Consider the following 18,287-nt stretch of genomic DNA (forward strand, 5'->3'; position numbering starts at 1 on the left):
AGCGTCAACTTCCAGCCCTTGGATCTTGTTCCACCTTTCTCTGGTAGACTGAAGGGCCCATTATTAAATATATGCTCCCCATGTACATATTATAGACTGCAATCAAGTCACCCCTTAACCGTCTCTTTGTTAAGCTAAATAAATTATGCTCTTTGAGTCTATCGCTATAAAGCACGTTTTCTAATCCTTTAATCATTCTGATGGCTCTTCCCTGACCGCTCTCCAATTTATCAATATCCCCCTTGAATTGTGGACACCAGAACTGGACACAGGATTCCAGCAGTAGTCGCACCAGTGCCAAACGCAAAGGTTAACTAATCTCTACTCCTACTCAAGACTCCCCTATTTATTCATGCCCAGATCTCATTACCATTTTTGGCCACAGCATCACACTAGTAGCTCGTGTTCAGCTGATTATCCACCATGACTCCCACGTGTTTTTCAGAGTCACTGCTTCCCAGGCTAGAGTCCCCCATCCTGTAAGTATGGCCTGCACTCTTTGCTTCTAGATGGATACATTTACATTTAGCCATATTAAAATGTATATTTTGTTTGCTTGCACCCAGTTTACCAAGCAATCCAGAGCACTCTGAATCAGTAACCGGTCCTTTTCACTGTTTACCACTCCCCCAATATTTAGGTCACCTGCAAACTTTATCAGTCATTTTATGTTTTCTTCCAGATCATTGATAAACAGTGTAGGGCCAAGAACCGGTCCCTGCGGGACCCCACTGGAAACAAACATTGTTGATGATGATTCCCCATTTACAATTACATTTTGAGACCCATCAGTTAGCCAGTTTTTAATCCATTTACTGTGTGCTGTGTTCATTTTATATTATTCTTTTTTTAATCAAAATGTCATGCAGTACCAAGTTAAATGCCTTCCAGAAGTCTATTTCATCAATACTATTACATTTATCAACCAAATTTGTAATCTCATCAAAAAAAGATAAAGTGATTTGACAGGATCTATTTTCCATATACCCATGTTGATTTGCATTAATTACATCCTTCTTTAAATCTTTATTAACCAAGTCCCATATTAGCCACTGCATTGTCCTGCCCAGGATTGATGTCAGGTTGACAGGCTTACAATCACCTGGGTTGTCCCATTTAATCTTTTTTCAAAATTGGTACATTAGCTTTCTCCTAGTCTTCTGGAACTTCCCCAGTGCTCCAAGCCTTATTGGAAATAAACAAAAATAGTTCAGTGATTGCCTCAGCCCGCTTACTAAAATTTTTTGGATGCAGGTTAGCTGGACCTGATTATTTTAAAATGTCTAGCTTCTGTTTAACATTCTCCAGAGATAGTAGTGGAATGGAAAGTGTTACCATCACCATGTGATGAGATTATATCATCTGTTTTTTCCCCAAATACAGAACAGAAATATTTATTGAACACTTCTGCCTTATCTGCATTATTACTGATAATTTTACTATTTCCATCTAGCGGTGGACTGATACAATTGTTAGGATTCTTTTTATTCCTAATACTTTTTTAAAAGTCCCTAAGGAGAAATCTGTGGCCAGCAGAGTTATGTCTTTTTGCTTCCCTTATTAATTTTCTACAATTCTTAACTGCTGATTTATATTCATTATTATTAACTTCCCCTTTCTTCCATTTGTTTTATATATGTGCCTAAAAGCCCACAAAGAAGAACACCATGTTGGTTAAAAAACCTGGTTTAAAGGTTATCGGGTTTAAACCTGGTTTAAACCAGGTCGGTTTCTTAACCTACACGGTGTTCTTCCTTGTGGGCTTCTAGGCATCCAGTAAGGTGTTAACGTCTTCCCAACTATCATTCACATTTTTTTCTTCCTCTCAGCTGATTTGGCTCATAATTGCTCTCAGCTTTGGGACGTTGCGCTTCAGAAGGATAACATGAGTCTCTACATTCACTACCCAGTTCCCCCACCATGGAGCTGGGAGCGTCAAGCACAGCTGGGCTCCTCTGTAAAATTGTTCTCACAAAACAGAGATGCTTTCTGGGGGGCAGTAGGATACAGGGCTTTCCCCTCCAGGAGGCACTGGCTCTAATCCTGCCCCAGGGCAGGGGTGTGTATATTGGGGAGACAAAGGAGGTATCAGCTCCTCTACAGGGCAGTAATAGGAAAGATGTGTCCATCCCCACTAGCTCTCAGAACATCCAGTTTCCCCATGGACATCCCCTCACTCAGGCACTTGCCCCACAGCCCTGCTTGCACGGGCTGCAGCCTCTCCCACCCTTGCTGCAACGCTCTCCACCCCAGTGCCCAACGCCCAGAGGGTCCCACCTACCCGGTGGCAGGATGGAGGAGTTGGTTATGCCCACATTGTTAGCAGCAGTGAAAGAGAAGTTCTTGGCCACGCTGCTGAGCTGCACCTGCACGGTGTGGTTGGTCAGCCAGGGGTAGCTCTTGGTGTCCAGGATGAGGAAGTCGGACGTATTCACCATCACGTGCCCATCCTGGTCTATCCAGGTGATGCTGGCTGGGGGGTTGGCCCGCACCAGGACGAAGAGAACCATGAAGAGACCTGGGTCCTTGGCCTCCTGGTACTTGGCGTTCATCGTCACGATCTCCGGTTTAACTAGGCAAGAAGGGACACAAACCAAATGTGTGTAAGACAAAGCTGGCCCCTGGTCTTGAACCTAGCGAACGCTGACCCTGGAGAGGCAGCAGAGTCTAGTAGTTAGAGCTGGGGACAGGGAGTGGGGTCTAGTGTTTAGAGCAGGGATCTGGGGATCACGGCTCACAGCTGTGGGTTGGGAGCAGGGGCTTGTGAGCTGAGGGGCAGGGTTCCTCTGCCAGAGTTGAATTTGGTCTCTTGTCTCAGCGATGGGAGGGAAAACCCATAATTTCATGTCTGTGCTGCACTTTAATGAGGAGGCTTCGTTATGATTAGTGCCAGATTCAGGTCAGTGTCCTGTGTTCTCTGCACATCTGACTACAAGGTGCAGGGCTCAAATCCCTCAGGTGCTGGCAGCACAGAGCTCCTGAGGGCCCAAATTAGCTGCTAATGAGAGAGAGCCTCCCTGCAACTGGCCAGGGCATCCAGGGCACTGCACAATTAACCCCTTCCAGTCCAGCCCCTGCTCTGGCTGCCTCCTTGGGCCAGACACACAAGCATGGGGGGAAGGAAGCCTCTCCCATTCCATCATGTCTAACTGCCTGGGACTTGGCTGGAGAAAGTGCAGGAGGGGCCTTGTTAGCTTCTCTGTTCAGGGGAGCTCAGCCCAACCCTTCCTCAGATCTCCAGCGAAATACATTTGGTGGAGCCCAGGGTGCTGGGTCCACCTCAGAGCTCTGTATGACCAGCTGCCTTTCCTTGGAGTGCGAGTCAGGACTGAGGAGCAGCAGCAAAGCTGGGGGCAAAGTGGAAGGGCTGGAATAGTGGGGTCAGGATTGAGGGGCACAGGCAGAGTTTGGGAGGAGAGAAGGGGCAGGGCTGGACTAGCCAGGGGCCATGGCTTGGAATCAAGGGGTATTAGCAGAGCTGTAGAGGGAAAGGGGGCATGGCTAGAATAACAGAGGGGCTGCAAGGTGTGTGTTGTGGGGAGGGGTGCCCCTGGGTCTCTCCCCTAATGAGTTCTCCAGACAAAGGACCTGGCCCGCACGGAGCCCAAGGAGCCAGCCCTTACACTGCACGTTGAGGAGCACTGAGGCATTGGAGGTCTTGCCAGAGGCCGGGTCAGTCAGTGAGCAGTTCAGTTCCCTGTCTGCGCGCTGCGCCGTCACTGTGAAAGTGCTGGAGCTCTGCTCAAAGGCCTCAGCCAAGGTGGTCAACACTGTGGAACCATTGGTCTCCTGCTTCTTGCCATTCAGGTACCAGGTGAGCATGGGCACGGCCTGCCAGCTGTCCACCTGGCAGGTGAAGTCCTGGCTCTCATCCTCCTGCATGGTGCTCACCAACAGTGACTGCCCGTTAATCTTGGGATCTGGTTCCCCCAGCCCTGCCAGGGAATCAGGAGGAAAAGCCATCAAAGCAGCACACACTTGAGCCAGGAGCGCATCCTATGCCCCCTTCCCACTCCATACACTCCAGGGATCCACTTCACCAACACAGAAACAGGCTCTAGGCGGCTGGAACAAGTCCCTGGAGACTGAATCTAAACGGGGCTGCTTTGAGCTGGCAGAGGCGGGAGCTGGGCCAGCCTGGGGGCACAGGACACTGCAGCAGACCAGGTGAGGGCGTCTTGGTGGGCATGGGCTCCAGGAGCCTCCTGCCTCAAGCCAAGGCAGAGGGCTGGGCTCAGCGCCTCTTCGCTCAGGTCCAGGGGGCCCCTCAAGCTGGGATGGAGGCAGGGGGCAAGTCCAGCCCCAGAACTGCCTGGACTCTCCATGCACAGGGCCCAGGCCTGCCCAGCACCCTCCAGGGCACGGGGACTCCCCTCCACGCAAGGGCCTTACCTGAATGCACCAGCGCCTCAATGTGAAGCAGCAGCAGCACGTGGGAGAGGGCGGCACCACAGCCAGCCAGGTTCCTGGTGAGCCCCATCTGTGCTCCGGTTGGGTCCCCAGTTTCACCAGTGCCCCAGCGCTAGGAGAGAGTCAGATGGTACCTGAGTACCATGGAGAGAGTGGAGTGGGAATGCCGCTCCTCGAATGGGCTCTGAGGGAATCCTCCCTGAACTTGGGTCTGTGGCCTGCGTGGCCAAGCGAGGGGGTGATCACTGCCCCAGGTGTTAGCCAGGTGAACAGTACAGCGCGTCTGCCCTTGCACACGCACGCAGGGGGCACACGGGCAGGGCTCACACACGGGCAAGTCTTGGGGGCACACACACGGGGCACATGGCCAGGGCTTACACACAGGGGCACATGCATGCAGGGAGCACACGGGCAAGGCTCACACACTGGGGGCACACGGGCAGGGCACACGCATGCAGGGGGCACACACAGTGGGCACGCATGCAGGGCTCGCACAGGCATGCAGGGAGCACACGGACAGGGCTCACACTCGGGACACAAAGGCAGGGCTCACACAGGCATATGGGGGCACATGCATGCAGGGCTCACACACAGGGGGCACACGGGCATGCAGGGGACACGGGGGGGCACACAGGCAGGGCGCACACACGCATGCAGGGCGCACACACACGGGGGGGCACACATGCATGCAGGGGGTACACACACACTGGGCTTGGGGGCCCACGGGCAGGGCACATACATGCAGGACTCACACACAGGGGCACATGCATGCAGGGGGCACATGGCCAGGGCTCACACACGGGGGCACATGTGCATGCAGGGAGCACACGGGCAAGGCTCACACACTGGGGGCACACGGGCAGGGCTTGGGGGCACATGGGCGGCACATGGGCAGGGCACACGCATGCAGGGCGCACACACACACAGTGGGCACGCATGCAGAGCTCACACAGGCATGCAGGGGGCACACACACACGCAGTGGGCACGCATGCAGGGGGCACACGGGCAGGGCTCACACACAGGGGGCACGCACACGGGGGGATACACACGCATGCAGGGGGCACACACACACACAGTGGGCACGCATGCAGAGCTCACACAGGCATGCAGGGGGCACACGCAGGGGGCACACGGGCAGGGCTCACACACAGGGGGCACACACGCATGCAGGGGGCACACACACACACACAGTGGGCACGCATGCAGAGCTCACACAGGCATGCAGGGGGCACACTCAGGGGGCACACGGGCAGGGCTCACACACAGGGGGCACGCACACGGGGGGGTACACACGCATGCAGGGGGCACACGGGGGGGCGCACAGGCAGGGCTCACACAGGCATGCAGGGGGCACACGGGCAGGGCTCACACACGGGGCACACGGGCAGGGCTCACGCACAGGGGGCACGCACACGGGGGGGTACACGCATGCAGGGCTCACACACAGGGGCACACGGGCAGGGCTCACACACACACACGGGGCTTGGGGGCCCACAGGACCCCTGGCGCAGAGGAGCCCGGGGTGCGCGCGGGCTGCAGCCGATGCCCCGGCCCCTGCCGGGGACCCCCAGCTCTGCGGGCGGCGGCCGGTTACCTGGGGGCGCTGCAGGGGCCGCGGGCAGCGCGCCGCCCATCCCGGCCGCGGGGTGCAGAGCGCGCGGCCCCCCGGCCCGGCCCCGGCGGCAGCTGCCCGGCCCTGGCTCCGCGCCCGGCCGCTGCAGTCCCAGCCTCGCTTGGGGCTGCGAACCCCATTGGCTGGAGGGCGGAGCCAAAGGGCCCGACCTGAGCACCAATCCGCGCCGGCTCCCTGCGCCGGGGGCCGCGCGCTCGTGTGAACGCTTAGTTCGGATGAACTGGTTCTACTGTGATTTTTACCGCACACCGTTACTCCGTAAAATGCCCTTTGAGGAGCCCTAGAGCCCTGCTGCAGGCCCGGATGGAGCAGGCCCGGGCTGCAGCCCGCACCTGATTCTGACCGAGCTTAGAACTAGAAGTTACATTCGGAAACAAAATGAAAAGAGGGTTAAAAACCCCTGTGTCAAGAGGGGTGTTTGCCATGATTTCACGTGGGAAATGTTTGGGGTTAGACAGGCCCTGGGGGTCAGCACTGGAGCCCTAAACACAGCAGCAGCATGCTGAGCCCAGAGAGGGAGTGCAATCCAGTGAAAGCAGTGGGAAAGCAATCAGTACACAAACCGCATCTAACAGGAGCAGAGAGAGGCCCAGTCAGGATCAAGGCCCCATCATGTGAAGTGCTGAATGTGCACATGGAGAGAGTCCCTGCCTCAGAAATGCCAACTGTTTAAAAAGACAAGCCCAACCAATGAAGGAACCAAGGCACAAAGAGTAAGTGACGGGCCCGTGAGCCCACAGTGAGTCCGGGCCAGAGCAGGGAAACGAATCCTGTTTCCAAAGACCTAGTCCAGTGCACTGTCTAGTGGGCTACTGTTACTGAGCATAGGCCAGTCTAGTTCAGGCCCCAGCTGAGCTGAGTGACATGTGAACAAGGAGCTGGGGAACAGAAGAACCCAATGGCTACGTTTGCTAGGGACACCGGAAGGGGCGGGGTTTTTCTGAGCACTCTTTCATTACTACTTACATCTAAAAGTGAAAAGAGCATGAATTACACCAGGACAACTGGAGCCAAGCACCAGTCAAACTAGAGAGTTTATTTGGGATGGGGAAGAACAATGCCCAAGGTGAAGCAGCATCAGCTCTTCTCTGGAGCAGGCAAGCGTGAGAAACGGCCACAGGGGAGGCCTGTCCGGAATACGGTGCAATTCTGATCCAGCCGATCCACTCAGGAGGTTCTAAAGCTTTACCAGAAACGACAAATGCTTCCGGGGAGGAAGTGGCTTGTGCTGGTTTGTACACAGTGCCCAGCTCCTGGGGAGTCCCTGCCAGGTGCCTCACCTGCCTGGAGGCCTCATCTGGGAACCGGCCTGTGACAAAGACACTGCAGATCATGCTCTGTGCCAGGCCAGCGGAGGCTGCCAGGACTGAGATGCCTCAGGCTCTGCAAAAGACAAACTTCCCCACAAACATCTGGGCGTTGCTCAGGATGCACCGATATAGGCCAGTGGTTCTCACCCAGGGGGCTGCAAGCAGGTTTGGCATTAGAATTTCTAGGGCCCAGGGCAGAAAACCAAAGCCTGGCTGCACAGGACTGCAGCCCAGGGTCTGAGCCCCACCACCTGTGGCTGAAGCCTGAGCAACTTAGCTTTGCAGGGCCATGGACAATTGCCCTGTTTGCTACCCGCTAATGCCAGCCCCGGCTTTTATATGCAGAAAAAGTTGTGCTGGCACAGTTGGACCGTGGAGTTTTTATTTTGGCGGGGGAAGGGGGAGGACCTCAAAGAAAATGGCTGAGAACCCCTGATCTGGGCTCCCCTTGCCCCAGTGGAGAGCTCAGGATTCTATGTGGGGTAGGTGGAGGGCATCCTGTCTGCCTGGCCCAGCAGAATGATTCATTAGCAACCCTCTCCCCCAGAACAATCCCAGCTGACCCCTTGCCTGGACAGATGGGCTCTAGTTGCTTCCCTGGATGTCTGGGTTCTGCAGCTTCCTCATCATCTCCAACAGCATCTGGTTGCAGAGCGCTGAATAGGGGTTCATCAGGACCAGCTGGTGCCGAGCGAAGGCGCTACCCAGTCTGGCTCCCTGCTCAAAATCCTGCCTGGCATTATCCTCATGCCCCTGCAGCACATTGATGAGACCTCGCTGTACAAAGCACTGGCACGCCACACGGCCTGTGCCCCCGCTGAGGTGCAGGGCTGTGTCCAGGTCCTGCAGGGCACCTGTGTGGAGACAGAAGGCAGAAAGGAAGAAGGGTGAACTCTGCCTGCCCTTGGTCAGTGTAATGTGCTGGAACTCAGCTGTGGGCTCCTGGGGGTTCAGATCCATGATTACTAGGCACAGCACTAGATACTTTCCATTGCCTTTTGCTGGAAGAGCAAAGTATTATCCCTCTCGTACAGATGGGGCACAGGGGAGTGACCAGAGCCATGCTTGAAGGGGGTCTCAGAGCTGAGATGCTGGAACACCATTTTCAAAATAAAACAACAGGGTCCTTTTGTGAGGACTTGTTTTAGGGTCATGAAATGTTCATTCAATAGACAAAAAAGTGCCTATTTTCTATGCTGTGCACCAGCTCCTGACCCATCCACAACATGGGCAGGTTCTCAGAGGGGAGAGATTTTCACAGTCACTTGTTCTGAATGTATCTATTATGGAACACTGACCGTGAGCCCCAGTGCACCTCCAGTAGTGTCTCTACTCATCCTACTCCACCCCAAACCCCGTTCATCACCCTGAAAGCGTGTTCCTGGTAAATACAGAGCAAATTCTACCCAGTGTTACTACACACTGGAACAAACAATAGGACCAAAAAAACAGGGGCATTTCAGGACCCACAAAGGAAAGTCCTGGGTCACAGGGACATCACATGAAAAACTGGGTACCAAGTCAGGATTGAACCTAGGAGTTCCTGGCTCAGTGCTGAGCTTATAACCTACTTCTCTACTGTGTGCTATTCACATGTTATGCTGTGACTGCACTGCTGCCCATCAGACCCCACGCCTGGCCCAGTCACTCCTAGAACCAGTCAGACCATCCGTTTGCAGCCCTCCCACCACGACTCCCCTCATTTACCTGCCACATCCCCTCGGAGACGAAGGGCCTGAGCACGGTTGTTGTAGCACGAGGCTCGTTCTGGAAGGAGCCGAATGGCCTGGCTGAATCTCTCAAGGGCTGTGTTCACATCTCCCGATTCAGCCGCCAAAACCCCCTGCAGCTCCAGGTCTTTGACTTGCTCCAGCAGCTCTGCAGCGAAAGCTCCATCTGTGACATGCATAAAGGAAAAGCCTCATTTATGCAGCGCTTGGGGCAGACACCGAGCTTGGGGGTGGGGGTGATCCCCTGTGCCAGACCAGGGCACAGTGAGGGGAGAGAGTCTCACCACCACCAGGCATGGGACAGACGAGCCCACTGGACCAGGGGTTAATATGGGGGCTCTGAGCTAATCTTGGGCTCTGCTTTCCTGATCCACCAAGGGTTGAGAGAGGTGTCCAGGCATGTCAGGGGTTGCTGTGACAGCAGATCCCCGTTGGACACCTTTACTCAGGCAGGTCTGCAGACTGGGCAGCAGGCTGCATTGAAATCCAACATGCCGTTTAATTTCCACACACACATTCAGATTCACCTGGCCCTGCTGCCGCAGAGAGAGACCAGGAACCTCACTGCGAAGTGCGTGGGTCCTGGCCCCGAGGCCAGTGTCCAAGCTGCTCCCCAATGAATTAGAAGAGGAACGTTCCTGTCTCCTGCGTGACCCCTTTCCACAGGACGGCTTGGCCCAGGGGTGGGTCCGCTGGGATCCACTCAGCACCCTGATCCAGCCCAGACTCCTTGGTTATTTGTCACAATGTTGTGAGTTTGGGGGAAGGCGACATGGCCCTGAGATGCCTGCACAGGCACCACTCAAACCAACTGTATTGGTGCTCATGGCAGGACAGTCTGCCAGGCCCAAGGATGCTTCAGTAACTGGCCGAATGTAGAAAGTAGGCTGAGGTGATCAGGCAGGTATTTGCTTCCACCTTCTGTAATTGTGGCCCTGCTCTGTGGGCCCTCCCCCAATTCCCAGCTGCACCATTATCTGGTAAGGAAGAATAGAGGCAGGGACCTGCTGTTCTCTTCTCATCTAAGTAACAGACATGCGGCATAGCAAGAGGCAAGCAGGCAGCTCTCTTGCCTCACTTTGTCTGCATTGTAGAGATTTCCCCCTCCAGGGCTGAGAAGAGCTTTCAGTCCCATTAGGGGTCAGTTAGTGCAACCGGCATGTCATGCTCTCCTTCCAGCCCTTAGGGAGCTCTGCCCTAGCTTCCAAGGCCCCACCAGTTACTGCCAGGGGAACACTGGATCATTCCACAACATGCCTGCGACTAGTTCTTCCCTGGTGTAGCTCCACTGACTTCTCTTGGATTACAGCAGTGCCATTATTCACAATGAAGACAGTTCTTCCCTTCATTAACCAGTGCCAGCACACACCTCCTCAGTGGCAAAGTCTGCCACTGGGAAGGGTAAATCACAGCTACTGCACAGACATTGTTACCAGCAAGAATCTGAGGCCCCAGAGGTACAACTGCTGCTGAATCAAACCTCACCTTCCCCTTGGATTGCCGCTGCCTCCTCTGCCTCATCTAACCCAGGGATATCCCCAAAAGGAGTATTGGGGTTAAAGATCGTTTGCAGAACCGCTCTGTCCTTGGCTGTCGCCATGTTTAGCAGCACAGGGAGACAGGCAGGAAAAGGCACCTCTAGCAAGTCAGGAATGAGGTCTGGAGACACAAGTGGGGAACTGGCCTAAACGCAGCCAATAGGAGTGGGGGAGGAGCCGGGGGCACTGCACTGCAGAGCAGCAGGGAAGTTAATGTTCACATGGCCCTTTGGCCGGGGCAGAATGCTAGAGGCAGATAAAGCCTCCAGAGGGCCTGCTGGCTGTTAACTGCAGGCAAGGACAGCAGTGGAATTGCAGGGTCCAGACATTCCAAATGTCAAATGTGAGCTGAACTCACTAAAACCATCACAGGCGTTGAGGTCAGTAACAGGACGTGTGTGGGAGAGGGCAGGGAAAGGGATTCTAGCCCCACCCAAAGCACTACCAGTTTCTATTGCACAGACATGGAAATAAACTGGACGCACATTCAGGTCATTGCTAAATCTTGAGTTTTCTTACACGCCTCCTCTGGCATCGGACTTTCCCCCCTGCATACACAGCCAAATTTGTTGTCCAAGCCCGGATCCCTGAATGTCTTGGCTAAAGAACCCTCTCCTCATCTGGCCTGGACTCCTGCACCCTTACTCCCCTTGTGTCTTCACCATGCTTCTGCCAAGACCTTATTCTTGGGATTCTGACGTCAGGCCCCAAGTCCCTCTGCCAGCTCCTCCTTCACCTGTATATCAAATAAAAGATACTTGTCTTTACCTTCAAGGCAGTTCATAATGTTGCCCCACTCCACTTGGTGACCTACTTACCTATGGTGATGTCAACCTGTGTTCACTTTGCCAGTGTTCCCAGTCTTCATTGCCCACAAGGCCGTTTCTCCCTCAGACACCTCCATGCTGGTTCCATGCCTGAGGAAAACCCCTGATAAAATCCCCACTGTCACTGTCTTGTCCGCCTCAGGATGCCCCTCTGGATGGTTCTCCAGGCACCACAGCAAAGGGCATTGCTGGACAGGCGACAAGCGGGGCCTGTTCTTCCCCTTCTTTCCTTCGCCCTCAACTGAAACCAGCCATCCACCAGCCATGAAACTAACCCAGCAGGGCCAATTCCTCCCGATTCATTGGATTGTTTGTCGTATCCGCATCCCCTCGGTGTATCCGTGGCTGTTGGCTGGCTGCACAGTGCCCTGCAATGCAGCCCCAACCCCAGCGGAGGCCTTTGGGCTCTACCGGCGTATAAATATTGACTACACTCATGTCGTTAACTTTCCTGCCATTGAGTTCCATAATGCTTTGAACTAATTCTGTACCACAGGCCAAGATGATAGGGAGATGCTGAATAGATGTGAATGTTTCTGTTTCCTGAAGAGCTTAGAACATGGATGCCCAATGCCACAGTAAAACCCCCCACACAAGTCACAAAGTACACACACAGTCTTGGCACAGGGTCTGCTTAACACCGGGGTGATTTTTACAAATGGTGTTTCACTTGTTCTGTGACCAGGAGGGATCAAGGACTTGGGAGGGATGAGGCCTCCTTCCTTACCCTTCAATAGCTCACTCTCCATTAGTACTGCTGCCTGCACCATCATCTCCATAAGCAACTCTGCTCAATATCCCAGAGCTTTCAGAAGCCAATTCAAAATTGCCTTGTTTTTAGCTTCTTCCCTCTCTACATACCTTTTACCCCAGCCGCTTGTATCCCTTCATACAGCGTTAGCCACACTACTGCAGGAGACTCCTCTTCAGCTCCTGGTAAAAGTAAAGGGAGCTCGAATTCCACACTACCCATTCTCAAACCTCCCAAGCACAGTTTTCTCCCCTGTCTGTACCGTCTAACTTTTCTTTCATGACATCACTGCATGCCCTTATGTTTCAAGGTTACCTGTCAAGAACCATCCCCTTTTGATGCAGGGACTCATTTCTTTCGCAGTGCAACAGTCACATCTATGGCACTACAACACAAATAGTAATAATGACGCCACGATACCAATGTGTCTTTTCTGAAGAAAGGGTGATTCACATGATGAGGCTGAGCGCCTTCTCTCCAGCTTTTTAAAAATAAAGCAAATCAAGAGTCACCCTCTGCAGCAATAAACTTGACATGTTTATTAATTAAACTATCACTTAAATAAAAAAAAGTGCATAGAAAATAAACATGTTTAAAAACTCCTTTTTGTTTTTTACAACTATATACACTTTTTTATTTTTACATTCAGTCTTTCGCAGAGCTTTCAGCATTGTTTTTTAACTATTAAAGTAATTCCTTCGTCCCTGTGACAGGGAGTTAACACTGATGTACTTTAGACATTTCCTTTTTTCTTTTTTTTTTCCTTTTTTTTTTAAAACCAGAAGCTTGGAAGAACACAAGAAAAAAAGAAATAAAAAGATCTGTTATACATGATAAGTTGTCGAGAAATGTATTATTTCTAGAACATAACCTTGCCATTGTAGAGCTTTTTTTTTTTTTGAACAATTATTCACCTACCTGTATTTACTAAAGAGACTGTTAAGTTTAATAAAAGAAACACCACAAGTATAGTTCTTGGTTGATAGACAAAGCTACAGTACCTTGTTAAAAAGATACCAGGAAAGCACAGAACACATTTTCTCTATATGCAGGTGGTACCCCAACATTCATAACCAAAATAAAATTAAAAAAAAAAATCCAAAAAAAAAAAAACCAACCCAAAAACAAGTTGTACAAGTACTGACTGGTAACATTGAAGGTCAGAAAAATCCTCAAGCAGGGAACCTGAGGGCTAAGTATTTCATTGCTGCAGCAAGCTCCTGAATGTGAATGCTGTCACTCTTCAGGCTGAGATGTTCTGCACTAGTGCCAAGCAAGCCCCCTTCGGTTTACATTTGTTAACCCAGAAGTACACAGCTTGATTATTTTTCCTGCCTTTGTTAACAACTGTAACACAATCCTTATCTATAGTGTTAAGAGAATTAAAAGCCATGGACCGATACTGAACTAGGCTTCATTACACGGTGCATTACTATATTAGTTCCTATATATATATCATATTTATAGTTATAAAAAAAACTCGCAAGTGTGTTGAGTATGGACCAGTAGTATGGGTTTGAATGGCATGATTCTGCACAAAGACCATCTTGCTGAAGAACCTGGTATTGCTTGGAAATGAAAGAAAATGAAAGAAAGAGATTATACCCAGCCCTTTGCAATGACCCGCTTTTCCTTTAAAAACATTGGTTTGTACAAATAAAAATAAACGCCGTAAGGTTTGACTTTTAGTATTTTCAGATATCATGATCTATGTCAGTCCTTATAAAATATACATTCATATACGAGGAAGCTGCATTGTGCTCACTATTAGCCTGGGCAGGACAGGGGTAAAGGGCACATAGGCATTTGTCTTACCAATGAATCATTGAAAACTTAAATACTAGCTGCCAAGGCTTCTCCCCACCTTCCTTTTATTTGTTTAAACCTGTAAGTGACTGGAAACCTCTATGCTGGAGATAGACTGGTGAGAACAATGAAAGTGGAGAGCCATGGGGATCCCGACCCGGCCTGTAGGTCAGCACAATTCAGCTTCTCTGGTTTACAGACAGTTTCACTGGCCACAGTGGCTGCTAGGTAAGGCAGCCACAACAGGTATAGCAGCAAAGCATTCAGTGAGCTGGATCTTCTACCACATTCTAGCCTGATCCATTTGTGCTCTCAGTCCTCACAGTAGAGGAAATTTCTAGTGCCCGGTTCTCAGAGGGACTCAGGTGGTATCTCTCTTCTGTTTTCTCCTTCACTTATTTCCCCCCCCTCCTTCTTGTGTTTTTTTCCTAAGGGGGTTTGTGGGAGCAGTGTTTCCTGATCAGAGCTTGCTCTTAGTGTGGATTTCTGGTGAGGACTCAATTTTGCTTATCAAATAGCTGATAGCTACACAGATTTTTGGCAAGAGACAAGAATGGGATTGTTGTCAGCTGCAGAGGCTGATTCTCTGCCAGATTAAGGGATATCAGCAGGAGGGAGAAGGGGAAAAATGATTGAACTAGACCATTCTGAAGTTAAAATTCACTGGTGTGTCCAGCACTGGAACTGTCCCCCAGCACTGCCACGAAGAGCTGTCTCTAGGGATGCTGAGCTGAGATTTCCCCAGACATGCTTTCTGGCCTCTCAGTGTGTGTGCATTCCCAAACTGTCAGTGCATCAAATCATTTCAGTAACACGTGCAGCTTTGACTTTGATTTTTCCTTTAAAAAAAGTTTTACAAAATAATAATCACACAGTGCAATAAAAAAAGGAAACAGCAATTCCTGACCCTTCTGAGTGCTGCATTTCATTCTCAGGTCAGAGGAAGAGGTCTCTGGGGTTGAATGGCACAGATACATAGTGCTAGGCGGTGAGCGCTAAGGAGTTATTAGTCAATGCTGTCCAATTTCCATAGGTGGCTGCTGATGCTGTTTCATAGCAGCCTTTCAATTTGCTAATTCAGCAATTTGTAGATGGCCTGTCCACAGGGACACATGAGAGGAGTGGGTGTACATTATAATTTTACTATTCAAAGGAAAAATTCATATGTTTTCAAGTGAGAGGCACTCGGGGCTGAGAAGTGCATTGGTGGGTACAAATCCTACACTTGTTCCTAACAATGATGGTGAACAAAGGCAGGGCTGGGGTTCTATTGCTTTGCTCAATTTCCACAGGACCAAGTTTCTCTGGTTGAAGAGTTGAGAATTTTCCAAGAATGAAAACTCACTCTGGCTCTTTATCCAGTGAAGCTGCTTTAGAAGCACAGTAGTGAGTGATAGGAAGCTGGCTGTCCCTGCTACCAATCACAGTCCTAGGCTAAAGTTGAAGTGATCTCTCCAGAGATGGAGAGACCACTCACTAGTAAGTATCCTGGCAGAATCAGTGAATTACTGAGGAGGACACATCTGCTCTGCAAGATTTAAGTGGAAAGAGCAAGGTGGAAAAATTCGTATTTCCTGCCATATTCCTAATTCTGAGCTCTGAACAAACTAATGGAAAAGTAAAGATAGCAATTGTTACCCCCTCTCCTTCACCTTTCTATAAATGGAACAGTGGCATGTGTCAAGGCAGAATCATGCCTCTTTCTGCCCAGCGGTAAGAAAACTGTACCAAAAAATGTTAACACAGATGTTCAAATAAAGTTCCACTGAGTCAAACTCCTCCTGAGTTGGGTGATTGTTCCCCATGCCCTCTCCCTTGACAAATCAAGATAATTAAGGTCCAGCCAAAGCTTCCAGGAAACAGTTACTTAAGTCAACAAGGCAGAACAAGATTAAAAGTAAAATAAAAATAAAAGTATCCCTCTCTCTGGAGGAAGGATCAGACTATGTCCAGCCAGATATTTCCTATAACCATCCTATGAAAATAAACACAGATTATTTTAAATTAGGATAATACCACTGTTTAAAAATAGCCTTGTCATAAGTGCTTTTCCCTATGAAGTGCTTCTCATAGAAAAATATACAAAATATATTTACATTTATAAAACCTTAAATACTACACTGTAAACAGAACAGAGTAAAATCCAATCACTTAATTTAACAGGGTTGGGGCTTTTTTTTTTTGGGGATCCAAAAGGGGGGTGGGGGAGGGAATTATCCCGTTTGAACTAGGACTAGTGTCATTCTGTTATGCTTTTTAAATGGATTTACTATTTCACTCAGGTGGGTTTAATTGTGGCAGTTGCAAACAGGTTTCCTAAACACATGTTTAAATGCTACAAGGAGCATGCTCAGACTGTTAGTGTTTGGCCTTGCATGTCTACTGAGCCTTTATACTCCCCTTTTGGTGCCTATTCCTATGTCTTACAAGGAAGATTGACGTAACCGTAACCTAGAAATGGATCTAGAGAGAGGGATGTGCTTAGAGAACTCACTCATTTGCCTGATTCATTTATCCTACTACATTATTTAAACCATCTGCGCAGAGCTTCTCCAGCTGAAATCTCAGCAAATCTCCCTTGCTAGTTTCTGTTTGGGAGTACTGGCTGGCTAATAGAACTGCTCTCCATTTCTGACAGTTGCAGGTCCTGCTACTCCGCTCATGGATTTCCATTGCTTGGACAGGCTCAGAGGCAGGGAGGCAGATCTCTATGTGGCTGGAAAACCCTTCAGCTCACTAGACCAAAGAAGAGTGACCATTTCTGATGGCAGAAACATGGGAGAAGAGTTGTTTCTACTCTACAAAGGACTTAATTACTGAAACAAGGCCTTTGCTACCAAGGATTTCCACTTTGGGCTGTAAATCCTGAAGAGTGAATCACTGTAATCAGTTGGTATAAACCCAACACAGCCCCTTCCTTTACTAAAGATAGCCAGGAATTCTCTTATACAAAAACAGGAATTTCAGAGGAAAGGCTAGTGAAACCCTTTTCGGTTCACTTACAGGGTGCTGTAGGTTACCCCAGCCTTATTTAATCTTCCAAGGCCCCAATAAAGGACAGACCAACCAAGAGAAATGCACTGGGCCACCTACAGCTGCTCTAAGAAGTCTGATAAGACCCAGCCTGCTCACAAATAGTGTTTTGGAAATGCATGGTGGAAGGAACCAGACACTCAGAACGTCCTTCACTGAGCTGGTTGATGGGATACAGTCTCTCTCCTGGAGAAAAGCTCAGTCAAGTACTGGGCTTTTTAAAATTATGACACCACAAGCGAAGGAAACTGAAAACCCCACATTGCCGTTCCTGGCAAAGCTGGTCACGGAGTCCTGACAACCCAGAAACAACAAAGAAGGACAAAATCTGAGGCATCTACCCATATATATGGGTTTTGGTCTGTTTTGCCTCATCCATCCACCCTTCCCCTCTCCCGCTCACTATCCCACAATGACAGACAAATACTGGAGGGGGGGGGAAAAGGGGGCGGGGGGGCAGTGGAAAAAGTATAACAATCATATTGAGGATCTTCTCTGATCATCCGTGTCTTTCACAAGGATAAGTGTGCGCATGTGAGACATGAAGATGTGGACTCCGACGGAGAAGCGCAGCCATCACTTACGTCCCTGAGCCCCAGTCAATCTTCATTTCTGTCTCTGTCCTCCCCTCTCCCTCCCCAGTGGTGGGAAGGAAATGCATTGTAACTTTGGTTTGCCCCAGGCCATTCAGGGCTCACTCACAGCTCATGAAAGTTTTAGTTTAAGAATTTCCTGCACTTCTTGGCGCCACAGTTACAAGGCAGTTTGTTGCTGGCGTCTTCAATGGGGAATTTGTAGTCATAAGTGAGTTCCTCCCCGCGGTAGATTTTGCGCATGGCGAAGATGACAATGTGTTTCTGGCCATCAATGTTGATTACACGGGAGTAACAGTTGGGCTCGCATGAGTGGTTGATGAAGCGGGCTGCATTTCCATGCATAGTGGCATCTACCACTTCGGAGTCATCAATGCGGAACATGTAGCAGCCAATCCCCTGGACATGGAGGAAAGAAAAGCATTTAGAGTTTAGGGAAGCCAAGAGTCCCTCTCCCCTGCCTGGAGTTTCAGGAGATTGTTTATTACCATAACCAAACAAGAGAAATCAAAATGTAGTCGGCGTGGAACCATGATCTCTTTAGAATCCTGCAGCCATTCTTCAGTTATAAGGTACTTGCTTGAACCATTTTATTCTCAGACCCTTTGAATCCGAAGTGCTGATGCAGGGCTCAAATATTTCCTAAGCTCTTGGA

At 50.3% G+C, this 18,287-nt stretch overlaps 3 protein-coding genes across 9 annotated transcripts in view; all 3 read right to left on the bottom strand.

Moving 5' to 3' along the window:
* Positions 1 to 6,102, bottom strand: part of TMEM25 (transmembrane protein 25) — a 31,714-nt gene extending 25,612 nt beyond the window's left edge. For 3 of the 4 annotated variants that reach the window (XR_005586860.1, XR_005586859.1, XM_039496925.1), the window contains exons 1-4: positions 6,006 to 6,102; positions 4,393 to 4,544; positions 3,624 to 3,935; positions 2,282 to 2,572 (exon numbers count right to left, since the gene is read on the bottom strand). Coding sequence is in view for 2 of the 4 variants with exons in the window: in XM_039496925.1 (XP_039352859.1) it covers positions 2,282 to 2,572; positions 3,624 to 3,935; positions 4,393 to 4,480 (691 nt within the window). In the remaining 2 variants the exon portion in view is untranslated. The remainder of the gene's footprint in view (positions 1 to 2,281; positions 2,573 to 3,623; positions 3,936 to 4,392; positions 4,545 to 6,005) is intronic. The other variant, XM_039496926.1, reaches the window with a different exon arrangement.
* A 996-nt stretch (positions 6,103 to 7,098) lies between these two features.
* On the bottom strand, positions 7,099 to 12,485 carry TTC36 (tetratricopeptide repeat domain 36). Of its 2 annotated transcripts, none has more exons than XM_039496567.1 (4): positions 11,142 to 12,485; positions 9,062 to 9,250; positions 7,925 to 8,208; positions 7,099 to 7,353 (listed from the first exon to the last, which is right to left on the bottom strand). In XM_039496567.1, exons 1-3 carry the CDS (start codon positions 11,155 to 11,157, stop codon positions 7,940 to 7,942), a joined length of 474 nt encoding a protein of 157 aa, XP_039352501.1. In that variant the 5' UTR covers positions 11,158 to 12,485; the 3' UTR covers positions 7,099 to 7,353; positions 7,925 to 7,939. The 2 variants fall into 2 exon arrangements, with proteins under 2 accessions (XP_039352501.1, XP_039352500.1); XM_039496566.1 differs by having other exon boundaries at positions 10,570 to 12,485.
* A 3,699-nt stretch (positions 12,486 to 16,184) lies between these two features.
* The window catches only part of KMT2A (lysine methyltransferase 2A), a 56,674-nt gene continuing 54,571 nt past the window's right edge, over positions 16,185 to 18,287 (bottom strand). For 2 of the 3 annotated variants that reach the window (XM_039496266.1, XM_039496267.1), the window contains one exon: positions 16,185 to 18,031. In XM_039496266.1, the coding sequence (XP_039352200.1) occupies positions 17,756 to 18,031 (276 nt within the window). In that variant the 3' untranslated portion in view covers positions 16,185 to 17,755. The remainder of the gene's footprint in view (positions 18,032 to 18,287) is intronic. The other variant, XM_039496268.1, reaches the window with a different exon arrangement.

Source organism: Mauremys reevesii, linkage group 12 (genome assembly GCF_016161935.1).
Source record: "Mauremys reevesii isolate NIE-2019 linkage group 12, ASM1616193v1, whole genome shotgun sequence".
Classification (NCBI taxonomy): Eukaryota; Metazoa; Chordata; order Testudines; family Geoemydidae; genus Mauremys; species Mauremys reevesii.